Below are 25,415 nucleotides of genomic sequence, written 5' to 3'. Positions count from 1 at the left end.
TCAACACATTACATGTATGTGTAGGGGATCAGTGCTATGCTCAGCTTCCTTTCAGGATCATACATTAGTGCTGGCTTTTAAAGAGGAGAAAGCAATACAGAGTATGTTCTTATTCTTCTCTGTGCCTTTGCAAACAGCCACATTTGAAGACTCAACAGGCAACTAGACTGCCCACATCAACACCTGTCTTTGCAGGAAGCGTTCAAAGAGGTATTTACCATCCTACATGTCTCCACTAGGAAGGAAGGTAGGTTTACTATGCAAGAGGTACATACATTAGGTCATGGGACATGGCAGCAGGTTGCAAGCATCCCTGAAGACTTCTTAAGAATGCAAATGCTTCTTAGAAACCAGTTGAAACAGCATGCTATGGTGCGTTCTATATCGATCAAACAATGACTGCAAGTTAAGAGCTTTTTAATTACAGAAAAATAGGTCTTTAATTTCACCTCAGGTATCGTTTCAGACAAGCATTTTTAGTAGGACAGTCCATGAAAAACAAAACGCAGACACTACGTAAGTTAAGAACTCTCAGTGAAGTCACCATAACATAGAAAGTTGCAGCTGAACAGAACTTCCTATCTGGTTGAGCTTCAGCAGCCATCATTGCACACAGTTAAGTTCCTTTAAAAGGTTTGGTTTAAAACAAGAGTTCGTTTAATTCTCTGGAGGGAAAGGCACTTAGTATTGCAATTTCCAGAACATGATTTGTTTGTCTTCCCCTCCTGTAATAACACGGTTGCACTGTTCATTCATCCACATGGATGTTACAGCACCTGGGGGGAAAAAAACAAAACAAGTAAATGTAAATGCAAATCAAAGTGGTAGTTGATATGAAGGAACAGATCTTTAAGAGAGTTTAGGATAATCTGATCATTAGGTAGGATTACATGACAACAGGTGTGCTAAGAAGAGTTTTAGTAGGCTTCTAGGTGGCTGCTCTCATTGGCAGTACTGATCTCATGCCACGGTGCATCAGCTGACTCTGGGTGCTGGAAGGACAATGTCAGTGGCAGTGCAGAGTGCAGATGGCCCACTGGCAAAAGGATTCACGGGGATAAGGGGAGGAGGTTTCTCTAGAAGGTGAGATATTTCACTCTGCCATCTGGCCCTCCCATATTAAAATGCATTCAGGTTGCCTAGCGCACGCCTGGAAGCCCACTTCTCAGGATTGCCCTGGCTACAGAACAAGCTCTGTACAGGCCACCAGCACAGGCTTTAGTAGGAGAGCTTGAAGTAGCTGTTCACGAAGGCAGCCTTAAAAATCAGACTGAATGTAACAGAGGGGAGTTTTTCTTCAGACATCCTGGTTGCCAGTGTACTGAAGGCAGCACAGATACTTTTAAGAAGCCTGTGAATCCCTATCCCAAACTATTTCTCTAGCGAGCTTTACTTGATTTGTTAGCTTCCCAGTCTGGACAGACATTGACAAAGTGTATGGTGCAGTCTATCCAACAGCTTAGTGGAGTTATGAGGTAGAGAAATGCTGACTTTCATGAGGGTGGGTGAATTAGAAAAACCCAAGTCATTCACCTTTGGTCAGTCTTGTAAACAGCACCATTCCTCTGCTGTTATGGAATCTCCTAGGAGGCTCACGTGGAACTACTTTTAGCTCTGGGGCTCCCCATAATCAAGAGCAGCCCACTGGCTGAGCAGATGGCTCTCAAACTTTTCAGTACTAACAGAGCTGGAAAGTAGAAGGAATCTTCCAGGAATAGTTCAGACATACCTGTATGTCCTTTGATTCTTTCAACAACCTTTCCTCCAAGAAGGTCCCAAATCAGTAATTCACCAGACTGACTTCCTGATAAGATGGTATTTCCATCCCATTTGAAACACCTGCAAGCAAGTCTGAAATCAGTTCACTTCAAGCTTTTGCATAACAACAGCTGAATATTTCCAAACTGACGAAGCCAAAAAGAATTGAAAGTGAATGTTCGAAGGAAACTACCCTGGCAGCGTTCAAGGCCAGACTGGATGGGACTTCAGGCAACCTGGACTATTGGAAGGTGTCTCTGTCCACAGCAAGGGGGTTGGAACTAAATGGGCTTTGAAGGTGACTTCCCACCCAAACCATTCAGAGCTGGTGAAGGGGCTGGAGTGCAAATCTTACAAGAAGCAGCTGAGGGAGCTGGGGATGTTTAGCCTGCAAAAGAGGCTGAGGAGAGACCTTATCACCACCTACAACTACCTGAAAGGAGGTTGTAGAGAGATGGGTGTTGGTCTCTTCCCCCAAAAGACAGGTGATAGGATGAGGGGGAATAGACTCAAGCTGTGCCAGGGCAGGTTCAGATTAGACATTAGGGAAAAATTGGCACTGGAACAGGCTGCCCAGGGAGGGGGTTGAGTCACCGACCCTGGATGTGTTTAAAAGATGGGTAGATGAGATGTTTAGGGATATGGTTTAGTAGAGGACAGGTGCGATTGGACTCTGTCTCAAAAGTTTTTTCCAACCTAGTTATTCTGTGGTTCTCAAATTATTTTGAAGGGTCATGACCCTCCTCTCACTGCCCTAGACCCAGCCAGGCCTTCCCCTGGCAGAAGGATGAAACATATTCCCGTAATGGAAGAGGAGGACCCAGCCAGCTGTACACGTGTACAGTACCCAAGTGCCCTCATGCACCACCACTTCTGCCACCTGGTGTTCTGAAACAGTCACCTCAAGTGAAAAGAGGACTTTCAGGGAAACAACTGAAGAAAAATGTACATAATACACACATGCATATACAAACACTTTTATGTATACACATACACAAGAAACCAGCAAGTGTACTCCATGTATGGCTGCTCTATTTTCACTCCAGTAACTGAGTAACCATTCCACCAGCCATATAGTACTGTACACATTTAGATTTATGAATAAAGGGGTCACTCTTCAATTATAAGAGCTAATCTTTTCTTATGTTATTAAAACAAAAGGATGCATTGCCACAAAAAAAAAAAAATCAAGATTATTGACAGAGATGCTTCAAATAAGAGAACTGCCTACTCATTAGGTATTTCTGATCTTTTATGGAAGTTAAAGTTGTGTTGAAAAAGTGTGAGTTATTTACTTTAGGTACTTGTTTGGGTTTGTCCCACTTTGGAAAGCGTGACCATAATGCAAACAAAATGCTAGAACTTCAGCCTTTGTACTTTAAAAAGTAATTCAATAAAACAAAGTTGCCAATATTGCTGCTCTTTCCATTCTGCTGTCTACCATCAGCCATCACTTATTTCCACAATTAACTAAATTGGTCACACAGCTTCATGATCCAGATATTCTCAGAATTACCTCTGGGGCTCCTCAGCAGTTACAGAAGATATCAGCATTCCAGTTTGCACATCTATGACTTTAAAGCAACAGTCCTCTCCTGCACTGAGTAGATGCCTGCTGTCTGCACAAGAGAAAAAGCAAGCCAAAGAAACGACACCAAAGAGCAGGTGCAGACACTCAGTTCTAGTTACTGAAGCAATCTCCAGTACAGCACACATTGCACTATTTACTTATTTTAAGTTAATTTACTGCAAATTAAGTCTCTAAGCAAGTGCTGATAAACAGAATTGGTTTAGAGTCCAGACCACTGGTCTACAGTCTAGTACAGCCTCACAGACAATTAATGAATTATTTATAATGGGGATGCAAAACCATCCCACCCCCCCCCTTAAAGTAGTTATACCACTAACAGGGGCATATTCTGCGATACCAGGAATAAGAGTCCTTTTGAAACTCCTAACAGTGTGAATTAAAAACTGAAATGCAACTTACCAGGACTAAAAGCAACATCAAACACAGTCCCAGAATGACACGGCAACTGGTGCAACACTGTTGCTGTAGAAACATCCCATACAGTAATGGTACCCTCTTTGGTTCCAGAAGCTAGTATAGTGTTTGCAGCATTAAGGTCGATTGTATTTACCTAGGAAGTTAAACATCCCATGATATTCCTGTTCTTTCCTGCAAGCTGTCTTGAGACAGGTTTTAAACACACAAAAGTAAGCCTTTTATCTGTAAAAATCACTTTCTGATTTATAAGAAGCTTTTGTATTTAATTCTGTAACATCCTTAATTAAGTACAATTATTAAAAATCCTGCCTATACAAAGTAAAAAGATACGCCCCTTTGACATTTTAAAATGCTTTTTCTTTGCAGAATCAGACATGCACTCTCCCTCTAAATGCAAGACTTCATCCTTAAAGGTTAAATTCCTCTTTAAAAAATAAAGAGCTCTGTAGCCATCAGTGGTTTCCAATTCTCTTGGGTACAGTTCTGAAATGTTACAGGAACCGTTTCAGTATTCCTCTATGTTTGAAAATTATTATGAAGGTTTAGCACACAGTCATTCTAAATACCCTACTAGAGTGGCATTAGATGCTACAAATAAAAGTGCTCAGTTACACATTTACAATTCACTGCATACACTGTGCTTATATATTTACAGTGAAATTCAGTACTGTATTTTATAGCATAGTAAACAACTCTGCTGAAGGCAAGCAAATGAAAAAGAATTAAAAGATAAATTAAACAGCAACTGTAACAATGAAAGTACTGGAAAAATATTAGTCTGTTTTCAAAAACAAAGTAGGTAGCACAACTCCCCCCAAACTCTGTGAATACAAGCTGAGCAAGACAAATTAAGAAACCTCTGTTTCTGTTATGGCTTCAAGTGCCCACGAACTGACCTTTCAGCCAGGGAAGCAGGGCACATTGGCAAAGGACATGAGGGGTAAAAAACCCAAACACCACTACACACACCCCCACCTCAGCCCTCTAAGCCAATCCGTGGACTTTACCACTAGATCTTGACATAATTTCAGTGAGCATTGATTTGTATTCTGAGATACCATATCTCTGTCCCCACACTTACACTAACATCGTGCTCTAACTCTGCCAGCAGTTCAAAGTGGTGTTTTTTACTGCTCAAGGTCTCTCCAGGAACACAGTGCCACACCTGCAACACAGATATTTAAGTTTGCTCAAGCAAGCATTATTGTAACTCTGGCTGTGTTTCTCCAGTACTGAATTCTCACATTACAAGGAAGGCTGCTGACAGAAACCCACAAAAGTGATGGCACATCACTGCACCCAACCTCTACTTACCGAAAAGCCGTAGACAAAAGGCTTTGGGAAATTCTTTCTTGTCTCTAATTTCCAAATTATCTTTCCACCTAACTAAGTGGGCTCTTTAGATTAGCAAGTTTCTAGTCCACTTAGTTGAAAAGCATAAACTACAAAACTATTAAACATTTTAGAAGGCTATTCCACTCAGTGAACAGAATCACCAGTCGAGGCAACAAAACACTCCAGTTCCTCCCATAAATGCAGTTTGCCTCCAAAAACCCCACAATTAGAAAAAGTGGGAATGAATGAAATTTCTTTCATTCACACTGGAGCTTTCAAAGAGATGTGAGATAAAGCTAAAAAAGAGGAAGATACTCTGGAAATAAAGTTACTGCAATACTAGCTAAGTTATTATTCTATTACAACAGGTACACCCACTCCAAAGCATTTGGCTGGCTGAACATTAAGAAGTGCTAGCTGTAAATAGTTATTGAAACCCATACAAACCTTCACAGTGGAATCCCAAGATGCAGAATACAAACACCCATCGCGCCAACAGATCTTACTGACTGCATCATCATGTCCCATTAAGATCTCTTGCTGTCTTCCAAATGCAATCGAATAAAAATATCTAACAGGGAAAGTTTATAAAAGCATTACATCTTCAGAAAGCTTCAAACTTTTTTCCTAAATAGATGAAAGTAACTTTGCTTCTACAATTTCTAACAGAAAAAAAAAAGTAGAAATACAGACACTACGTTTTAACAATGAATTTCTGTGTCATTATCTAATGATACATAATGGCCGAGGCACTCCGTGTAATCTGATGGTCAACAGGAAGTAAATACGCACATATGATTGTCCCAGGAAGAGCTTATGACAGTGGTATCTCCTGGTAGGATTAGACAAGATGACAAAGCCTGTAAGGAAAAGGAATTCAATTTCTTACCCCAAATCAAATAGGTTTGGAGAACAAGCAGCATTTTATTCTTCTATACACACGACATGCAGGTATTCTATGAACACTAATCAAGAAAAACCTCACAGGTTGGGCATTGAAGAGCAAGAATACTTATTTCCTCCAAAAGGTTGCACTGAAGTTCAGAAACACATGCAAGACTGACGCATCTCCTTTTTCAAAACGTTGGTATTTCAGGGACATGCTATGTAATTCCCCACTCAGGAGAAACTGGGTCAGCTTTTCATCTTGTAGGCTACTGTCAATTGTAAATGCAAACCAGCTAACAGAAACTAGACTCTAAGGTTTCCTTTGATGTTTGTTCTCCATGACAACTAATCTACCGGCTCAACTCCTTTGAACAACAAATGTAACCATCTAATTCCTACTATTCTCAAAAAGAAACATTCCTTACAGAGAGCTTCTCAGTTATGTTACACTTATGGAAGCAGCAAGGAAAAAAAAAAAGTCAGCCCAGTGTTTCCACCAGTATCATTAACCATGATAAGACCTGTTCTCCAAACAGTAAACTGCTGGACTAGTTCTAGCATTGCTGCAAGAGTCCAACACTAACACTACAGAGAACAATAAACAGGAGGAGAGAAGGAATACAAGGCCTCCGCATGAGAAACTCCTTTTGGCATGGAGTTCAGCAAAGAGCTCTCTTTTTATAGTGTCAAGAAGGGACACTCTTAAGATTGCTTTGGCTAAAGCATCAAGAATTGCTGTATTGATCTTCATCTGCTCACCTGTGTCATTGCACATCACAGGGTCTTGATCCTGCATCTGATTTGGGAACCTGTTAGAGACTGCTGTGGCTTCTGTGTGGGCAACCCATTTGCCTTTTTTGTTTCCCCTAGAGATGAGGGTACAGAGAAGGCCAGTATACCCTAGTGTCCTGCCTTAAGAAAAGGCTCTGAGCATGGCAATTGGGAGATAATCTCTATGACTCAGGTCTGGCCACAGCGCTCAAGCACAGAAAGTCAAATACAGAATCTCTTTCCAAGTTCTGGTTTAGAATCAGGGAAAAAATTGTTGTTCCAAGGTTGCTGAGATCACTGCTTGTGGAGGAAGGACGTCTCAAATTCACCCAGCATAGATTCCACTCCTTGTGCTCGGTTTTCCTGACAGCTGACTCACAGCCTTCCAACACTCAGAAGCAGTAAGGCAACGCTGGATGCAAGTACAAGGCTGGAAGTTAACTTTTGTGATTCTGTCCCAATGGCAGTTCAAGATTGTTCAGGCAGACTCCCCTGTTCATGTCAAACTGTTTTTGTCTACCATAAGCCCTTCCCTGGATAGCAGAGTAACTCAGAAAAGAGCTAGAAGAGAAGTGCAGCCATTTAATGCCCCCTCCCTCCCCACCGAGCACGCTCCCAGAGGCCTGACAGTGTCTCAATTCATTCCAATAAATTATTCACACACCATACAATTGAGTGGGCAGGGGAGAGAAGAGGCATTTCTGTGAGTAGCTTTCAGGAGATTCCCAATGATCTCATTTTTATTTTGACAGCAGCTTACCATGTTTGAGAAGGACACACTTCTCTGGATTGTTTTTGACTCTTTGGAAAACATCTTCAAAGTTGAATCTGGGGATAACAGACAAAACAGAAAATAAAAGGGCTGTTTTATCTTATAGAAGGTAGCAAATTTGCTCCTGTTTGAATACTAAAATAGCTTACTATGGAAAGCAGGTTTAGACTTTTCAGTCCTTGAGAAACTCTTTATAAAGCTTGTGACTTGAGCCTAGAACTAGCTTGGTTCACACCAACTAGAGACAGACTTCCCCAGACCCATCAAACTCTAAGAGAACTCTGAAGGGAGAAATTACCACCTTCCCAAGGCTACACATGGATAATATAGAAATCCTTGAGTCAAAGTAATCTAAAACTTAATAAATTCACGTACTTAAGCTTTTTAATTACAGGAAATATATATATAGATATATTTAACTCAATTTCTATAACAGGCGACTTGCAAAGGTGACAATCCAAACCCTAAACAGCAAGAAGCAACTGAGCAAGAGGCAAAACCAAGAATCTAGCATTTGGCAGAAGACAGCACCACTCCTTTTATGACTGTAAAGAGACCAGAACTCAGCAGCTCCAGAAATATCCCATTTAACATGGTGTTCATTTTGCTCTCCGTGAAGACAGTCATGGGATTCAATCTTAACTACATTTCAGTTTCATGCTATTTTGTCCACAAAACATTATCTGGTCTTACAACACCTGCATTTACACTGCAGGTTACAGTAAATACCTCTGCAGAAATACTTACCCTGGGATGTAGTGAAAACAGAAGACCCATTGCAAGTGACTGCTATTCCAGTAATTGCCCTGTTTAATACAAGTAAGCTTATCGGTGATTTCATAAGTTTTGAAACTTAACCACCATACTGTAAATACACTATTTATTTCTTATTGGATCTCTGTAAGAACCAAGACATTCAAGGTGATTAAAAGCACTACAGCTGTGTGTTATACACCCACAGACAAAAATGTAGCTTGATATAGTACTATGAAACATCAGTGCAGGTTACCCATATTGTTCTGCAAGAACTCCACCCTCGTCAGAGAGGATGCACCCATGTGAGAGGATAAATAGTTTCATGAATCAGGAACCTGCCTACCAGCAGATACTGAATACATCTGGTGGCACAAATCAGAACTTGCACATCTCTTCTCCTCAAATTTGTCATTGGGAAAGTCACTACAGAAGTTTAGACATACAGCTTTTATCGAGGAGCTAGTTGTTAGGAAGCAGAGAACGTTCTGCACAGCCAGAATTCTGTTGCACAGACCTGCTTCTATTTTTTTCTAAGCAGTATTAAGGAAAAAAAAATTAAAAATCAGAGGCTGAAATTCAAGTCTGCTTTCAGGAACGGAATTTCCCTAAGCCCAAGAGTCTGGTAAGAGAGACCATTTCACCACAAGTATTACCCTGTTTTCTGGACAAGAGAACGTTTCTTTCCTAGATTGGGTTTCAGTCACCAAGAAATTTGTGGCACTCAGGGTAATCAGAAATCCTGCTGCTAGTCCAGTCACTAAGACAAGGAACAGGCCAAAGGAAAATCTGTTCTTTACAATACAGCTGCTGTTGTTCATTCTTAGGCAATTTCAAAGTCCACTTGAAATGTCCCTGCTGACTCGGGGCTCCATAGGAATCCATCAGAACAGGAGTTTTGTACCTGGATTAACTGAAAACCTAGAGCTGGGAACTTGGCAAACTGGTCATACAGCCACAGCTCAAGGTGTATAGGTGTTAAACCTGACTGGTTTAAACTTTTCTCTATCCCATTTAAATTTGAAAGGTAGATCCCTCTTGGGATTAAATAAATAAACAAAACAAAAACATTTATCTGGCCACTGTTATTGCAGTTTTAGGGAAGGGTAATCAATATCTGCTTCAGGTACCGAAGTGATAACAAATTTAGCTCTAGACCTGTGTAAGGAACAAAAAAAAAAAATAATCCAACAAACACCCAACGAAACAGAAAGTCAAAATCAAGCTGACAAATACCTTTTCTGTATTGAGAAGCCACCGCATCTCAAATTCATCTTGTGCTATGAAAGCAGTGAGCCATCTCACAAAGGAAAGTATTTATTTACTTTAAAACTTAACCCACCACTCAGATTGACGTGCAGATAGCACCCCCCTCCCACCAATTAAATGGAACAATTTTGATGGTGATCAGAAAAGAATAGTACCTACTCTTTGTGAATTTTATATTGCTCATCTAATTTTAGTTTGGCAATATTGTTCCAAGCGAGTGTTATACTTTCTTCTGTCAAATCTTCAAATGATTCTTCATTTGAAGAAACTGCAATAGAATGCCACAGTGAAGTTTTATCACAAACAGAAAAATAAAAAGAAGGATTTCAAATAACTAGGTAGCTAAAATTGCAAACATAAATAAGATAGTACAGAAATCATTCAGAGCTCCAGGAATAAGAATTCTTGGCTAATGCAGAGAGTGACAAGATCACTGACTTTCTTCCAAATCTCTTCCCGAATGCACAGGGTTACATAGTCAAAAGATTATTTTAGTCCCAAACCTGAGCCTGTTAAACTGGACACTTTACAGAACATGTTTCCAAAACGGAAAAAAACAAACCCAAAAGCAACAGCTTTTTTCAGAAATGTTTTGGTGTTCCATTGAGATGTCAAGAGCTTTCCAAATGGAAAAGTACTAGGAAAGCCATCTACTGCTATAACACATTATGTGATTTTATTATTCTGCTGCATTCTGTTAGAAATATCAGTTTAACTTCAGCAACAGTGCAATGAAATGAAGGGATAAAAAAATGCAACAAAATTGAGATGATTTGATGTCAACTACTATAAAAAGGACAAACAAAACAGGAAGTGTTGATCTGCAAATTAATGACTTCAGACAGCATACCACCATACTATTTGACACATGTGAATATTACGACTTTCAAAACCACTCTTGCCATTTGGATGCGACAGGTTGCCATGCTATGTAGTGCTCCACTCCTCTGCTTATAAAATGAAAGCCATCAAAAGATAAGCGAATTGAAGACAACTAAGAAAAACCTGCAGATTTAGTAGACCACTCTACATAAGTTGAGGACTGCAACATATCAGTTTCAGAAAAAGAGTAATTGAACACAAGCCTGCAATGGAATCACGTATCATAGAATCAAAGAATAACCAAGTTGGAAGAGACAAGGATCAACTGGTCCTTTTCATGGCAAAAGCACTGTTTAGACAAGATGGCCCTGAAGCCTGTTCAGCCAAATCTTAAGTGTCTGATGTTGGGAAATTCTCCACTTCCCTGGGGAGATTATGCCAATATTTATTTGTTCTCACCATGAAATATTTTCCTCTAGTATCCAGCTGGAATCTCATCAGGAGTTACTTGCACTCATTACACCTTGTCTTTTCCAAGCAACTCCTTGTAAAGTGGGAGTCTCTATCTTGTCTGTAGCCACCCTTTACATGGTGATGTTTCTCCCCTAAGCTTTCTTTTCTTAAGGCTGAACAAACCCTGTTCTCTCAGCTTTTCCTCAAATGGGAGGCTTCTCAGTCCTTTGATCATTCTGCTGGCCCTCCTTTGGACCCCTTCCAGCCTGTTCACATCTTTTCTGTGTGTGTATATATATCCTTTTCTTGAAGAAAGTTACTCAGTCAACCTTGTCCCTATAGTATGTAGGAAAAACAAAGTAATTTCTTCACAGATTTTCATTGAAGTCATGGGAAAAAGAACAATTACAGAGGCTCTTAAGTTCTCTTACATTCTTAGGGTTTCTTTAGACCAAGTTAAATGACCACTCCAAAACCATCCCTGTTCAAAACCTTTATATCATTTAGAATGACTGCAGATAGGGTCATTGAAGCTACTGTCATATCAGCTTGATTTTAGAGTCACGAAAGGCCAGGGATGATAGCCCTCCCAAAGCTTAAAAAGTAGAGATTGAGCAGTCCCAGAGGATACCACTGGAACAGAAGGCAAAAATGCAGGACCTCACCTGGGTTTTTTAAAATTTGAAACTGACCTTTCCAGTTTTTCTTTAACAGTTAGTTCATGGATTTATTTTGAGTTGGCTTATAGGAAAAGTGGCCAAGAGAGCTGTATCATGAGAACCTGTGGGAGAAAGATTCAGAACTTCTCAAAATTACAAACCCATTACATTGCCAGTTTACCCACTGTACATTTACCTGGAGACTCAGCTATGGAGACGCTGTGACTCGATGTTCGGGACAAGCTTTTCAACTTCGGTATTATCCTCCGGGGATGGGGAGTTGTGAACAGCTGCTTTGGTGTCTGTCCAAACTCCAAGATCTGTGTCAGCAGAGCTACTTTTTCATTGGGGTCCATAATACTTTACAAAAACAAGATATTTAATTAAGCCAGGTAAGTGAGTATTTGCTTTAAGTCCCCTTCCCTGAGAGCATGGGCCAGCATGCACAGTTGCTGCAGGACTACAGCTCACCATAAACTCTTAACAGAGCTGGTTTACCACGGATGCCATGGGCAGTCACATGGTAGCTTTGTAATTTTGTGTGTGTACAATGACAGTATGCTTGTCAATTAAACAAAACAAAGCAATTCCATAAAAAACAGGTTGAAGAAGTGTTCAAGCAACGATATCTGAATGCAAGCTAAAAAAAAAGACATGCTCATGCTAGTTCTCTGCATATGTATGAATATAAAATGGAAGAGCTACACCATGCACATACAGAACACTTTTACAGACAGCACAGAACCTGGAGGGATACTGAGAAATTTAGCTAACTGCTTTAATAAAACCGTTCTCATTCTTGTTAATTACCTGTTTAAATCCACTCCTCCTTCATAAGTTAATGGGTGAAACACTAGAAAGGGAAAATAAATAAATAAACTATTTCTGCAATGTACAAGATTCACTTTCTTCGTCTTGCATAGCCACCATAAAAACAGTTGCATTTTTTTACTCAACTTGGTTACATGTAAGCAACTAAGGTATTTTAGCAGGCTACAGAGTTTGAGATCTTGTGTTTTAATCCTGGATTTCTTACTTGAAAAAAAAGAGAATCTAGGATTTCTAAGACACTAAAGGAAGGATGACTTACTTAAGCTGCATTAAATACCTTACACCACCCCACCCCAATAAAGTAAGTAAAAAGCACAGTTGCATAACTGGATCTCTTGGGGTTTTTTTATGTAAAAAAAATGTAGCAAAGAATGATCATAAAGGTATACCTATTCCCTTTTTCATTCGTTATGAAGACAGCAGTGACAGTGAATTACTTTGAGGTCTCTCCCTAGGAATACTTACTTTATGTTTTGACTAAGTTCATTCATAGACAGATCCCTTCTGACTATCTTATCTACTCAAGTGTCTGCAATTCATTATGCTAATAAAAATCTACATGGCAGCAGAAGCACATTGTGCATAAATGCTCTCATTTGAGAGATAAAAATATAGGTGCCATAATTTAAATGCTGATTTGCTATATTCAAAGCCTCTGGCACATTATACCTGACAGGGTCACAGTGTGATTGGATGTCAAATCCTGCACACCTAAAATACAGCCAATTGTATTGCAAGGATGTGATTTCAGGAAGCGCATTAGTAAAAAAATCATCAACAAAATCCAGAAAGAAAAAAAAGCAAACCCAAATCAACAAAAAACACCACCAAAAAAATAAAATCACATTATCTTACCCTGGAAGTACAAAGTAATGTTTACCAAAATGAAGAGTTGCTTTTTTCCTTCCACCTGACTTGTGGTGGAAAGGCTTTCTTCTTAATCTTATTCTGTCTTAAGTGCAAACTACATTGTTTGTTACTTGCAATCCTTCAAAAGGATCAGGGCTTCTGGAATAAACACATCTAATCTGCTAATCATCCTTTATCAAGAGGACATTTCCTTATAGTGTAGTAACATACGTAGCTACATATCAGACTGCTGAACAACTTAATAATTGATACTACTATTAATATAATTAATACATTAAATGCATCACCACACCACAATCACATAGTAACAAGCCCCTTCTGTAAGCACATACAAAGACTATGTACATGCTCAGAATAAGATTGCTAACAGTGAAGCTTTCTGCATGTACAGCAAAAGGTACATATACTACTGCAGTGGTGTATACCTACACAAGGACAAACCTAGTCAGTTGCAAAGTTTACCCTTCATTCCTGCTGCTGAAGAGCTATAACTCATTAGCCCCTTCTTCCCCTTGCCAATTTTCTCAGGAGGAAAGGGAAAATTGCATTGAAAATCTCACACTGCAATTACAACATAGGAAAGTTAAATAAATGTTTGTGTGGAGACCCTACAGACTCCCAAGTTTTAATCGGGAAACCCTAATTCCATATTACATTGCCACATTGTCCTGGGCAAGCAAATAATAGCAGTGCTGTAGAATCTTCTTCCCTACCACCTTATGTAGATCTCCATGGTGATCTGCATCTCTGAATACAATAGATTTTACTAGGTAAGACACTATTTCCAGCTACAAAGAACAGTAACTCCTGTAAAGATCAAGCATTCAAAGCATAGTTAGGAACACTCAAAACACCTCAGGCATTACAGATATGATTATGTTTGCCATTCCTGCCTAATTAAAGCATCTCCCTTATTTTTTGCTATTTCTATAAAGTGTATGTTTACCATTGTGAGCCGTAACTGCTTCACTTCCTTTCTGCTTGTAGCCAAATATTATGTCAATCCATTCATGCAGATGTTCTGATACATACTGACTTTCTAAAGCCTCTTGGCTCTTCTGGAGAAAGTCATCAGGGCCTGGCAAGAGAAACATTAATTAAAGAAGGTATCTCTTCAGTACTGGTATCCACCTGTTTCTCTTCCTTCTTGAAACAGCAACTAGAAAAAAAAAAAACCCCAAACCCAACCAATCTCAACATCCCAAACCAAACCTCAAACTTGCTATAAAAATTAAACTATTAATTATATCAATGTATTGAAACAAAAATTCCTGCAGAACTTCAGAAGGAAACAGAATGGCCATTTTTAAGAGAACCACCACTCTCCCAGGAATCTAGATAATCTTGTACTGTGAATTAATTCAAGAAGTTTGACTATTTATTACCTGATGCCCAAGGGGGAAGCTCTACATCTTCAACCATCTTTCCACCCTGTCTCTTTCCCAAATCCAACTTCAAATTGTTTACTAGAAAACTAGAATCACTTTCATAAAATTCTGGAATCAACTGGAGGGCGAGGGGGGAGAAAAAGAGAAAAGTTTTTTAGATTAGTTTAGCTTTCATCATTTAAATCATTTAAAACAGAAGTCAGTTTTTACTAACTCTGTAAGTCAAAGTTTGTAGTAATTTCTCCAGGCTGTCTTCTCTGTCAGTAAAGAAGCACTGCAAACTTCTTCACATTATCCCTTCAACTACTATCAGGCTTCCTGATGACATACAAGGCAATTCTCTAAGCTAAATTCAGAATGGAATAAATATTTTTAATATGTAATGTGTGACATATGAATCCATAATACCTAAGAGCATCTTCAGAACTCTCATTGCATAGGTACCTTCACATTTCTAAGACATGAAGTAAAAAATCCAGAATAAAACTAGAATGATGACAAAAATTTCAGCAGTTACATCAATTACTGAAAGACCATCATAGCTAAAAAAATAAGAAGTCTGGAGCTAATAGTTAACATATCACTCTATTAAACTGCTTTTTAAAAGAAAAACAGCACCCACTATCTCACTGTTAACCATTCTCAACAAATTCAACAACTTAGTTTTTTGAACCTTACAGAAACCGTAAGATAAAACTTCCAAGGTTAAACCTCTCCAGATGTACTGTCTGATTCCAGCAGACAATATATAACATTGCATCTTTTCAGCCTTAATCCACTCTGGCAACTCCCACTTATTCCAAAAAACATTCTCAAGGACACTTCTGCAGAACCAAAAGTCAGAAAGCAGACACAGACAAGCAATTATGGAATTACAAAGAAGGAAGTTAAAAACATCAAAGGATCCTTAAAATGCACTCAGCAGCCTTAAAAAAATTCAAAACAACTAGAACCCAGGAACTGAGAAACAACAAAACAGCCAAACACACCCAGCTCCCACCCCAAAGCTGTCAGATCAGCGACTCCTAAGAAAAGAAAGCTCAGCAGAGATAAGAACTTGAACCATTTACCTCTTTGAAATCTGTTGCACCATCCAAACAGTTCTTCCAGGTTTCTGCAAGACTAGATAACACGTACCATTCACACATTTGTCCAAAAAAAAAAAAAGGAAAAAGAAAAATTTGAGGCTTTGCACAGCCATGACGCTTATTTGAAAACAAAACTAAAGTAGATACAGACAAAATATAAACAAACCTGTTGAACATTCTGTCAGCATGATCAAACTTTCCATTCTGCAGACAGAGCATGTATTCTGGAGCTAAGGGGAAAGAAAAAAGTCATCAGCTTTCTCCAACCCTGGTCCACTTTGGAAGCAACTGTCTGCTCAGAGATCACGTAAAAGTCACCTTACCCACTCTAACAAGATAGAACAGAACGTAACCCGGAGATGAGTAATGGCTCCCATACATGAACTTGGGCTCTGGCATTTCCTGGTAACGTGTCTGCAGCATATGGAAAAGAGAGAAAGGTCTGTTTAAAATCAGCACTCCTGCTTTCCCTCAATATTGAACACATACATACACTATATATTTTTTTTTAAGACACAGATTAGGAGAACCATCTTTTTTCTCCCCCCCCCCCCCCCCTAATGATAAAACAAACTATGAGTTCTAACAGCCAAGCAGCTTTCAACAGATCAGTAAATTAGTAAGGTAAACAAGTTGTTACAACTCATCATCCAGAATTATCAGGTTGTCAGCTCTTCTCTCACTTTCACATATAACTGAAATGACTCAACTTCAAAGGAGTGCAAACAAAGGCTTCCTTGTCGTCTTTCACATGAAGTTTAGTGAGGATACAGAAGAATATACTGACTTAATTCAGCCTGCAGGATAATCTACTGTCTTAAAACTCCTATGTGTTAGCCCTAAAATCTATAATAATCTAGATAAAATGGCTTCTACTGCAGTAAGTATGCAGCAGCTAGCAGTGTGAGGAAACAGTCAGAGCTTAGAAAAGAACTTGATTTCCTGCTATTGAAAATCTTGTTCGTATCTTCCACAGCCTTAGGAAGCTATAGGATTTTAAAATATCTACCTGTTTTTTGCCAATGTAACGTAGTTTGCCTGGTAATACATTTTTTCCTTAATGTTTCTTTAAGAACTAATAACTAATATATTATGTTCTGTAAGTTATTTTGGAAATAATTAACTCACCATAGCAGATAATGATTTTATACAAAGAATTGGAAGATAAGAAACTGACAACTTTCTAAGCCTGTACTTATGTGTTTTATTGCTTGTGAAAAGGAAGCTTACTTAGAGAAATGGAAAAAGTTTGTGCACTCTTATCTGCATGTTGAAATTTCAGGTTGGGGTTCCGATCTCCACAGATTCAGATTTTCAGCCTTTGAAGTACTCTCCCCCAAATTCAGCATTTTTCAAAAACAGAAGTACTTAAGATTTCTACAACTCTGTCTTGTTTAATTCATGCATGTATTTTACATTACACATTTAAATCCATTGGTCTTGGAAGTCTTATATTTCCATATATATTTATAGTATCTCAGTGCCTGCCATACAAACGCAGTTACAATAGTTAAATGGATCTGGGGGCTTAATTTTAAAAGTGAGGTAAATATCTAAAAGCATATACCTATGAAATGGTAGTAAGAGAGAAAACATTCAAATCATCTTTAGTACAGATAAAAATCAAGCAGAAAATAAACGCGGTATGTTTACAGGCAAACTTTCTTCTGATAAGGTTTATAGTTCATTATAGATGTCTACATAATTCCCAAAGCTTGCTTGGCAAAGTTCCCTTTATTGCCACTACATACAAAGCCTAAAACATGCAATGCATGAAAGCTACAATATACATACCAATAATCTACCCAGTCTTTCCTTATTCAGGGCACCAATGGGTTTGCTAAGGTCACGAAATGTTTCAGGATTTGTCAGATCTGAAAAAAATATAGTTAAACTCTACACACTGATTCTACTAGACAGGAGTGGACTTTAATCTGTATTTGTAAACAAAACAAAAGTCCAAACAGCAACAAACCAAAAAACACAGAACCCCTCCAGTAATTTTCTGTGCTCCCTAAGTACAAAAGAATAAAATCTTACTGTAAATCGCTACTCATCTGCTACCTTCCAAGTAGATGTAATCTCATACCTCTTCTTTAAGAGCTAGTAGTTACATATACATGATAGCTATTTAATTAGCATCACTTAACTCAATACAAGTCCTGCCACCTGAGGCACAGAAGCAGCTGGTCTCTGTTATTCCTACCCATTAACTAGTCTGTCAGATGGGAGTGTTCACACAGTGCTGCTGAATACCATGAGATTCCCCATCTGTACTGCTTGTAGAGGGACACTATCCTCAAAAGGACAACCTTCCAAGACAAAGTCCACGAAGACTCTTGATCAAGGAGCCTATTTAGGCACAAGTCTTGTTAGCACTGCAAGTTGAGAAGAAGAGACTAAGAACTATAAAAGAGTATTTGGATTCTATACACTACATTGAACTTGTTTCATAGCCATTTTACTGGGCCTTTTGCATCATTAGAATCACAGAAAGTGTTTGAACAAATCTTCAGCACCACAAATTTTCAAAGCAACTAAGCAGATGCTTGGTACATACTCTGAATGTGAAGAGTTAAATATGGAGCAGAAAAAGGTGAGGTATTTTGTCCACTAGACTCCAGAGTAATGGTAAGTGCACAAGAAAACTTCTAAGGTCAGTAATGTCAGGTTCATTTTGAGGTACCACAAACTTTATGCAGTACAAAAGCCCTCGAGACATTTCCAGCTGGACACAAGGCACTGCCTTTTTGTCTACACATACCTAATACCGAACTCGAGTAGTCTGCTATGATCCAGGGAAACACAGGGTACTGGGAGAGGTCGTTGCAGCTTCTATCAGCCAGATTGTTGAGATGAAGAAGATACTGGTAATTTGATATATGTCCTCGCTGCCATTGCAGCATATAGCTTTCAGCAGTATGCTCTGTAATATGATTTTCTAAAATAAAAGAAAGCATTAAGAGTTCTGAGGTTTGGAGTTCCACGTCCAAATTGTGATTAACATTACACAAAGAGCTGTAAAATAATTAAGGGCACAGTTGTTTAAAAGTACAAGTCAGAATTAGCTAGTAACTTCACATTTCAATAGCTACCGTATTTTAGACATTCTAAGATCTGTTCAGACAGGCCTGAATTGCATCAAAAAACTAAAACCAAACCAAACCAAACTAAAACCACAGTATGTGTGCTGAAAACAAGCATAAAAACAATGGATGGGAAAGAACTTGAACAGTTATGGAGGTATAGAAAAAATATTTGCAGACCATGAACCACTCTCTTGGCAATCAGGCACCTTTGAAATTTCAAATGTCTAGAAGTAATTCTGCTAGAATCAAGAAAAAAATTAAATACATTTTTTTACTGGGCAACTAAGGATGGCCACTAACTGTGACTCATGGAAAGAAGTCATATACATATGCAAATAGGATTCAATTTCTGAACCACTGAAACAGAGAAACTAGAAAAAGGCAGAACTTGACTGCCACTCAAGAAAATAGGAATGATGCATCTGCGGTTCTATCTGAAGCATTAGGCAGGGGCAGGCTCAAGAAATTCAAAACTACATTACTCTTTACTCAACAGGTATAATGCAATTCTGTCCCTTTACCTTAAAAAGAAATTAAAGGGGTTTCTTTCTTATCTTAGTCTGTCCTGTGTGTGGTAGGTTTATCAAGAGAATTGGTGGTGGTGGTAGTTTTGCACACTTTTAAAAATCATCCTTCTATCGATTCCGTTTACAGCACCTTGTCAAGTGCCTCAAATAGCAGAACGGAAGGACTGCGACCCCTGCACGATAGCAATACACCATCCAATCAGCCTCCTCAAAAAGCCATATCCTTGCCCTACACAGCATTATATGGCACATCTCTGCGTTCTTGCTTTACTGCATTTGTGTTCAAGGCTGCTCCTTCCTCACACCTGAGTCTTTAAATAACTTTTTGCCACCATTTGCTGCTGGAGGCTACAACACAACGTTAGACAACTACAATTTCCAAGGAACGTTAAATTATTCAACTATTTTCACTGCAGTTATTAACTAGAAGGAAAGCAATTCAGATTAGGATATGGCAGGCCTCTATTTTAGCTCAGCATCAACTGTAAAAACATACTGCAGCCCTCCAAATAAGTACCTCCAATTCTACAAATAAAAAGCATCAGCACCTTCAAAGAGAGGATCTTCTGTTGTCAGAGACAGCTACTGATGTGCTACAAACACCTTTAGAGACATGGCTCACCCTTCTAAGCTACATCATCATCATCTTTACCTGTGCCTTAAAATTTCATCTTTGAAAGTTATCCAGAAAAGGTCTGACGCAGGGTAATAGCATGCAGCTGTTTCAGCAACAGAAAATCATGTCAGGATCTATGTTTTTCAAAAGGACAAATCTGAGAAGACTAAAACAATTCTCAGGGGAAGTGATCGTTCCTTTGTGGCCTTTCCACTTTTGCTATGTTAAGTGGGTAAAATGTCATCTCATATTTATGTCAAATTCATTAAAACAGAACTAGAATTCTAGTACAATAACTAGACTATACAAACTTTGCATAAACACATTCAATATTGGCAATAGATATAAATTTCAATATTTCAGCTTCAATACAGAAAAGCTATTAGCTTAGTGTCTGTCCTGGAAATCCATCTATTACAAGAACTTTGTCAATAAGATTTTTACTTGGACTTCACCCTGGGCCAGGAGGCCCACCCACAAGTCAGTGTATATTCTTTCAATAAAACTGAATTCACAATTTATTTGAGTGGATCTTATTTACTGCCTTGCTTTGAAGATAAAGTGTTTCATGGGCAGTATTTGGTTTTGAGGGTTTTTTGGGTTTGTGTTGCTGGGGTTTTTTTTAAATGTCAGTGCATATCAAGTTTCAAATCAAAAGAATTAATTTCACCTTAATAAGGCTATCTCAGCTTTCATACGCAGCTCTTCAAACACAAACAGAAGATACGCAACTTTGCAAGATTTATCTTGAACTAACTACTACCAATGAACTGTGGGGCTAATACACCTGTTCATTCTTCCCATTCTTCCCACAAGTCACCAAAGCAAAGCCCAGCAAATTTCCCCTCACAAGGTACTGCAGGCTACATTAAGAAGTAAATAGGACAAACCTATGTAGGTTGCAATAAGGAAGTAGAGCTCATCTCGGTCTTGATAGTTGTAGAATTTCAAGTAGATGTCAGAGCATAAATCATTTTCTGTGCAAAATACTTCAAGTCCCTTAGAATTCAAAGGGGCAAAAAAGTAAATGAGAGCCACTACTGACAAGCTGCAACATTAAAGCACTTATTTTTTTTAACAGACAAATGACTAAACTGAGTAGCAGTTTTGCCCAAAGTCTAACATTTTGATCTTTCCCATGCTAATCATAAGAGCATTCAGTTTACACCCAACTGAACAAGTAGAGTTATAGCTGTTCATAGTTTGGCTCTGCCTGGATTGATTAAGCACTGGTAATACACTTATTTTGTCCAAAGTGAACGAAGTGAGGCAAAGAGTTAAATGCCTATTTAGTACAAATGTGTTTTGAGAGAAAAACTTTGTTCAAGACTGAATTTCAGTGCAAACACTAAAAGCATACAACTGAGATTCCAGTGCAGCTCTCTCCTCATCCCTCAGTCGTGTATAGCAGGACTCATCACTCCACATTAGTCTCAATCTGAGCAGTGATCAAGCTCCCCACATGAATCAATCCAGAGAGAAAATCCACCATGAGAGAGCAATTCATTCCATCCCCAGATAGGCGTTTGAGATAAATGGAATGAATTGCTCCCTGGAGGTACTCCTCTCTCCCTTCCCCTACACTGACTGTTTATGAAAGAAATTTTTCACCCTTGACAGAGTTCACTCTTTCTGTTTCCATCTTTTTGACAACACAGGGAACTAAACCACTTAGAAACCAGAAGGGAATTTTGAGTGCTGTTCACTACTTAATCTGGAGTTTTTTAAAACATCTAGCTTTTACCTAGTGGTGCACACAGTGTCAACTGAAGAAATGATACATACAGCAAGACATTAAAAAAAAATAAACTGTTGATCTTACCAGTGGCATTAGGCCATGTCTTCTTTTATAGATGCGACGCACATTTTGCAGTGTTATTTGTACCACTGGTTTCTGTGGGGGGATGTGGGAGGGGGAAGAAAAGATGGAGATACTCCAGATGGTATACATTCTTCTACACTAACCTCTCCAGATAATCTGAAGTTGCTCTTGACTAGAGATACTAGCAACATGAAAACAATATCCCCCCATTTCATTCCAGCAGCAGCACAGTGGTGGTAAGCAGTGACATTACAAAGAGGAGTATTATCTTTGCTGTCGCTTCTTGTCTGAGTAGCAAAGCAGTGTAAGAATAGAGAATAGCGTATTATCCCCCAAATCCATCGCCAGTTATAACAACCATGCAAGAGAGGAGCTGAATGTAAGGAGCGATCGAAAACCAAGGTAGCTGTTGGGGCTGCTGGGCAAACTGTTTGCCAATCATGCCACCTGGTGGTCCCCAGTTGAATGGCACCTCGTCAGCAGCCGGGAAACGCATCGTCATGGCCTGCCCGTATTTTTAGGGCATTAGAGGCGCGCTAAGACTGTCGCTGCTATTTCTGTGACAAAGTCCCGAAGCACAAATCTGCCTGCGACATGCACTGGGCTTTCCTCTAGAGAAAGAAATGGTCGGTTTAATAGAAGACCTGGCTACGATCCTTCAGTAGAAAATAAAAGCATATAGAGCTCCCACTAGGAAGGGGGGACAGCATCACAGAGTAAGATTAAGGAATTTGTCTTACATGGAATGTTATAAAAAGTGACCTTTAAATAGTAATTGAGAATGAGCAAAGGGAGTTTTGTGTTTTGTCAGCTGGAGGGAGGGGAGGGGGAGGGGCGCAACTTTAAGCAAGTTAGCACAAAATAAAGCCTCAGTAGTAGAAATGCACTGGATGCAACAGGTCAGCATAGATCAAAGGAAAACTAGAGAGCTTCTGGTTATAACTGGAAATGAATTTGCCTTTGAGATGTGCTCCCTGTGTGTTTGAGAGGAATACTACAGAAGATGAGAACTGTCCACTAGATGAGCAACACGCTCACATCGTGTGCAAGACCATCTATGAGGCACTTACAGGATATCCATTAAGAGGCTGGAAGTACAAGTTAGCATCAGTAACACACACATGACCTGGATTAGTCACCAGTGGTGTCACCATTTCTGCTTTACATTCCATATGCAGCGTTTCAGAAATGCTTTGAAATCTACAAGTGAAGAAAGGGAGTAAATTTACCTCCAGTACTTACTTAGGTAGAGCTACCTTTAAATTCTTTAGCAAGGTTTTAAGTTAGCTTATAAAGTTGGGACATCAGAATGGGAGCTTCACTATGCCTATTTTAGACACAAAGTTCTGAGACCTCTACTTTAACAGAGTCTCCAGAAAGGAAAGTTGCTGCATTCTGTACCAGTCCCAGAGCAGTAAGCCAGCTGACTTCTCTATAGAGCTTTATTTGGCATTTACAGATGCAATAAATTCACAGATAAATGGAACAGTTTGCAGAGATGAAAAAGTAACATCTTCATAACACAGAATTTCCCATTCTCCATTCTAGATACTTCAGAATAAAAATATGACAACTGTCTGAATTAGAGCGCTGATGCTGGCTCAAACAGGCACCTATTAAGTACTGATGCAGCAGACTCATCACCCAACAAGTTGAAACTCATTTCCCAACAGAAAGTGATTAGGAAGATACCTGTTTTTATCAAACGAAGTTCTAGCCAAGCGCGACTGCAATATAGCAGTTATCTAATGTGGGGGGAAAAAAGAAGTTAATATGGTCTAGGATTCAAGTGTAATTAGAATTTCATTATTAAACAGTGATATCGGAAATAATCAGATGCTTACCATGGCAGCTTGATCTCCCATCTTATCTAGACAAGAAGCCCTGTAAAGCTAAAGAATATCAAACTAAATTAAATAGCAGAGGGATCTCTCCAACAGCTCAGAAGTCACTAAAACCCGGGGGATGTTAGCATTCTTGGTGACAAGAACAATAAAAGAACTATTACTACTTCTTTTAAAGTAGAATGAACATGTTTGTTCATTACTACAGTCATATTAGTACTTTGTAGACCACCACCCTGGACAGTAAAAGCTAGCAAGGGCAGCTTGTGGCAGCTGCAGAACTAGAAGCTGTGGTCAACTGCCACATCTTAAAAATAGTTACTCCAGGAATTTCACCTTCAGAATAAATATTTGAAGAAAGCTCTCCACTAAATATCAAAAAAAGATTCTGTGATTAAGTGTGTAAAGACATCAAATAACCACATACCTGATGTAGAGTTTGCACAACATCTCCCACTTTCCCAGCAACATCCAGTTGGAATAAGTGCTCTGTTCTACCCTAAAGCCAAACGTACATTTACTACAAATGAGTTTAAAACAAAGCTCAATGAAGAACACTAAAAACTAAAATCAAAGTATAAAACTTGATCAAAGTATGATAGCAAAGGTTGCATCATATCTGAAACATTCCAAAAGCAAATGTTAAACCTGATTTTTTTTTTCTTTACAAATATACCTTCCCTGGAGTAAGCTCTCTGTGCAGTATTTAGTCTATTATTTAAAACAGCACAACATAATAGCTTTGGAGTGAACAAATTGATATAACATAAGCATAAGTAAATTTGGAATGAATACATATTCTATTTTAATATCGTGTTAATACAGAATTAGTAAGTGACACGTACATTAAACAGCTACTTCGTGTCTTTTAGACAAATGACACCAGCCTATCAAATCTTTGAATACTAAGCTATAAAAGTTATCATAGAACGGTTTGGGTTGGAAGGGACTTCAGAGATCATCCAGTTCCAAACCCCTGTCATGGGCAGGGACACCCTCCACTAGACCAGGCTGGCCAAAGCCCCATCTAACCTGGCCTTGAACACTGCCAGGGAGGGGGCAGCCACAGAATCACCTCCCTTGGCCTTCCCGTCATGTTGGTTTTGATGCAGCCTGGGATATGTTTGGTTTTCTGGGCTGCAAGCATATATCATCTCTACTCTACACAGTTTCTAGCTGAAAAGTCATTTATAAAAGCCTCACAAACACATGGCATACTAATTTTTTCCTCTATAAACATTTCCCAGCTTTCTTAAGTGTCATTTGACAGTTATATATCTGGTTTTGACTTCAATGTATACTAAGTATGTGCATGCACCAAGTGATATTAACTCTTACACATAGCTCACATTTAGCAAAGTTGGCAGGGTCCCTTAATGATGACCCTTGAATACAGTATAGAACTGTATTAACACATTTCTGGAGGTTTCTGTAATTTCTCAGCCTAGATTTTTTTCTTTATTTTTATTTATTTTAAAGGGATCAGTAAGACTACATGAAGACATTGATCGGTGGATACTATTAATTTAAAACTGAAGGAAAGAAGATACAGAAATCTAGATGATTTTCAGTATAACGTATGTGATCTGAGCTGAACTGACAGCAACTGAAGAGGAAAGCATGCTTCAGGAAGCAAATGGAGCTGGAGTAGATGAAGACAAGAAATTCAGTAGGAATTTAGATAAAAGCCTTGTAACATTTCACCCCGAGCACAGGGAAAGCACAGCTCTCAGAAATCCTAGTGGATAGTCTGCAAGGGCTGCTTACAGACAATAACGCAGAAGTTTGTGAGCTGTTCTCTCTATGGCTCTCCAACCACGTGCAAAGACAATAGCTCAGTATTTTGTAATTG

General features: G+C 38.9%; 1 protein-coding gene across 1 annotated transcript; it reads right to left on the bottom strand.

The window, feature by feature from the left end:
* Positions 1-416: 416 nt before the first annotated feature.
* Positions 417-24,022, bottom strand: NSMAF (neutral sphingomyelinase activation associated factor). The gene is made up of 25 exons (XM_084280033.1): positions 23,991-24,022; positions 23,564-23,611; positions 23,412-23,464; positions 22,790-22,919; positions 21,720-21,791; positions 20,788-20,896; positions 18,430-18,606; positions 17,460-17,539; positions 15,989-16,079; positions 15,832-15,895; positions 15,648-15,699; positions 14,575-14,695; positions 14,136-14,267; positions 12,299-12,341; positions 11,685-11,848; positions 9,714-9,822; positions 8,280-8,338; positions 7,521-7,588; positions 5,894-5,961; positions 5,549-5,672; positions 4,848-4,931; positions 3,749-3,899; positions 3,275-3,377; positions 1,730-1,839; positions 417-776 (listed from the first exon to the last, which is right to left on the bottom strand). Exons 2-25 carry the CDS (start codon positions 23,582-23,584, stop codon positions 682-684), a joined length of 2,280 nt encoding a protein of 759 aa, XP_084136159.1. The 5' UTR covers positions 23,585-23,611; positions 23,991-24,022; the 3' UTR covers positions 417-681.
* Between the last annotated feature and the right edge of the window lie 1,393 nt (positions 24,023-25,415).

The sequence above is a fragment of the Gallinula chloropus genome (assembly GCF_964237585.1).
Source record: "Gallinula chloropus genome assembly, chromosome: 2".
In the NCBI taxonomy this organism is placed as follows: domain Eukaryota; kingdom Metazoa; phylum Chordata; class Aves; order Gruiformes; family Rallidae; genus Gallinula; species Gallinula chloropus.
Note: the sequence above shows the minus strand (reverse complement) of the source record. Positions and strands in the feature narration are given on the sequence as shown.

Coding starts and splice junctions, on each gene's coding strand:
- NSMAF (XM_084280033.1), bottom strand. CDS start 23,584: ATGGGAGATCAAGCTGCCATG. Junction 14,268..14,574: donor GCTTCCCCCTTGGGCATCAG/GTAATAAATAGT, acceptor TTCTCTTGCCAG/GCCCTGATGACTTTCTCCAG. Junction 7,589..8,279: donor TGTTTTCACTACATCCCAGG/GTAAGTATTTCT, acceptor TGTTATCCCCAG/ATTCAACTTTGAAGATGTTT.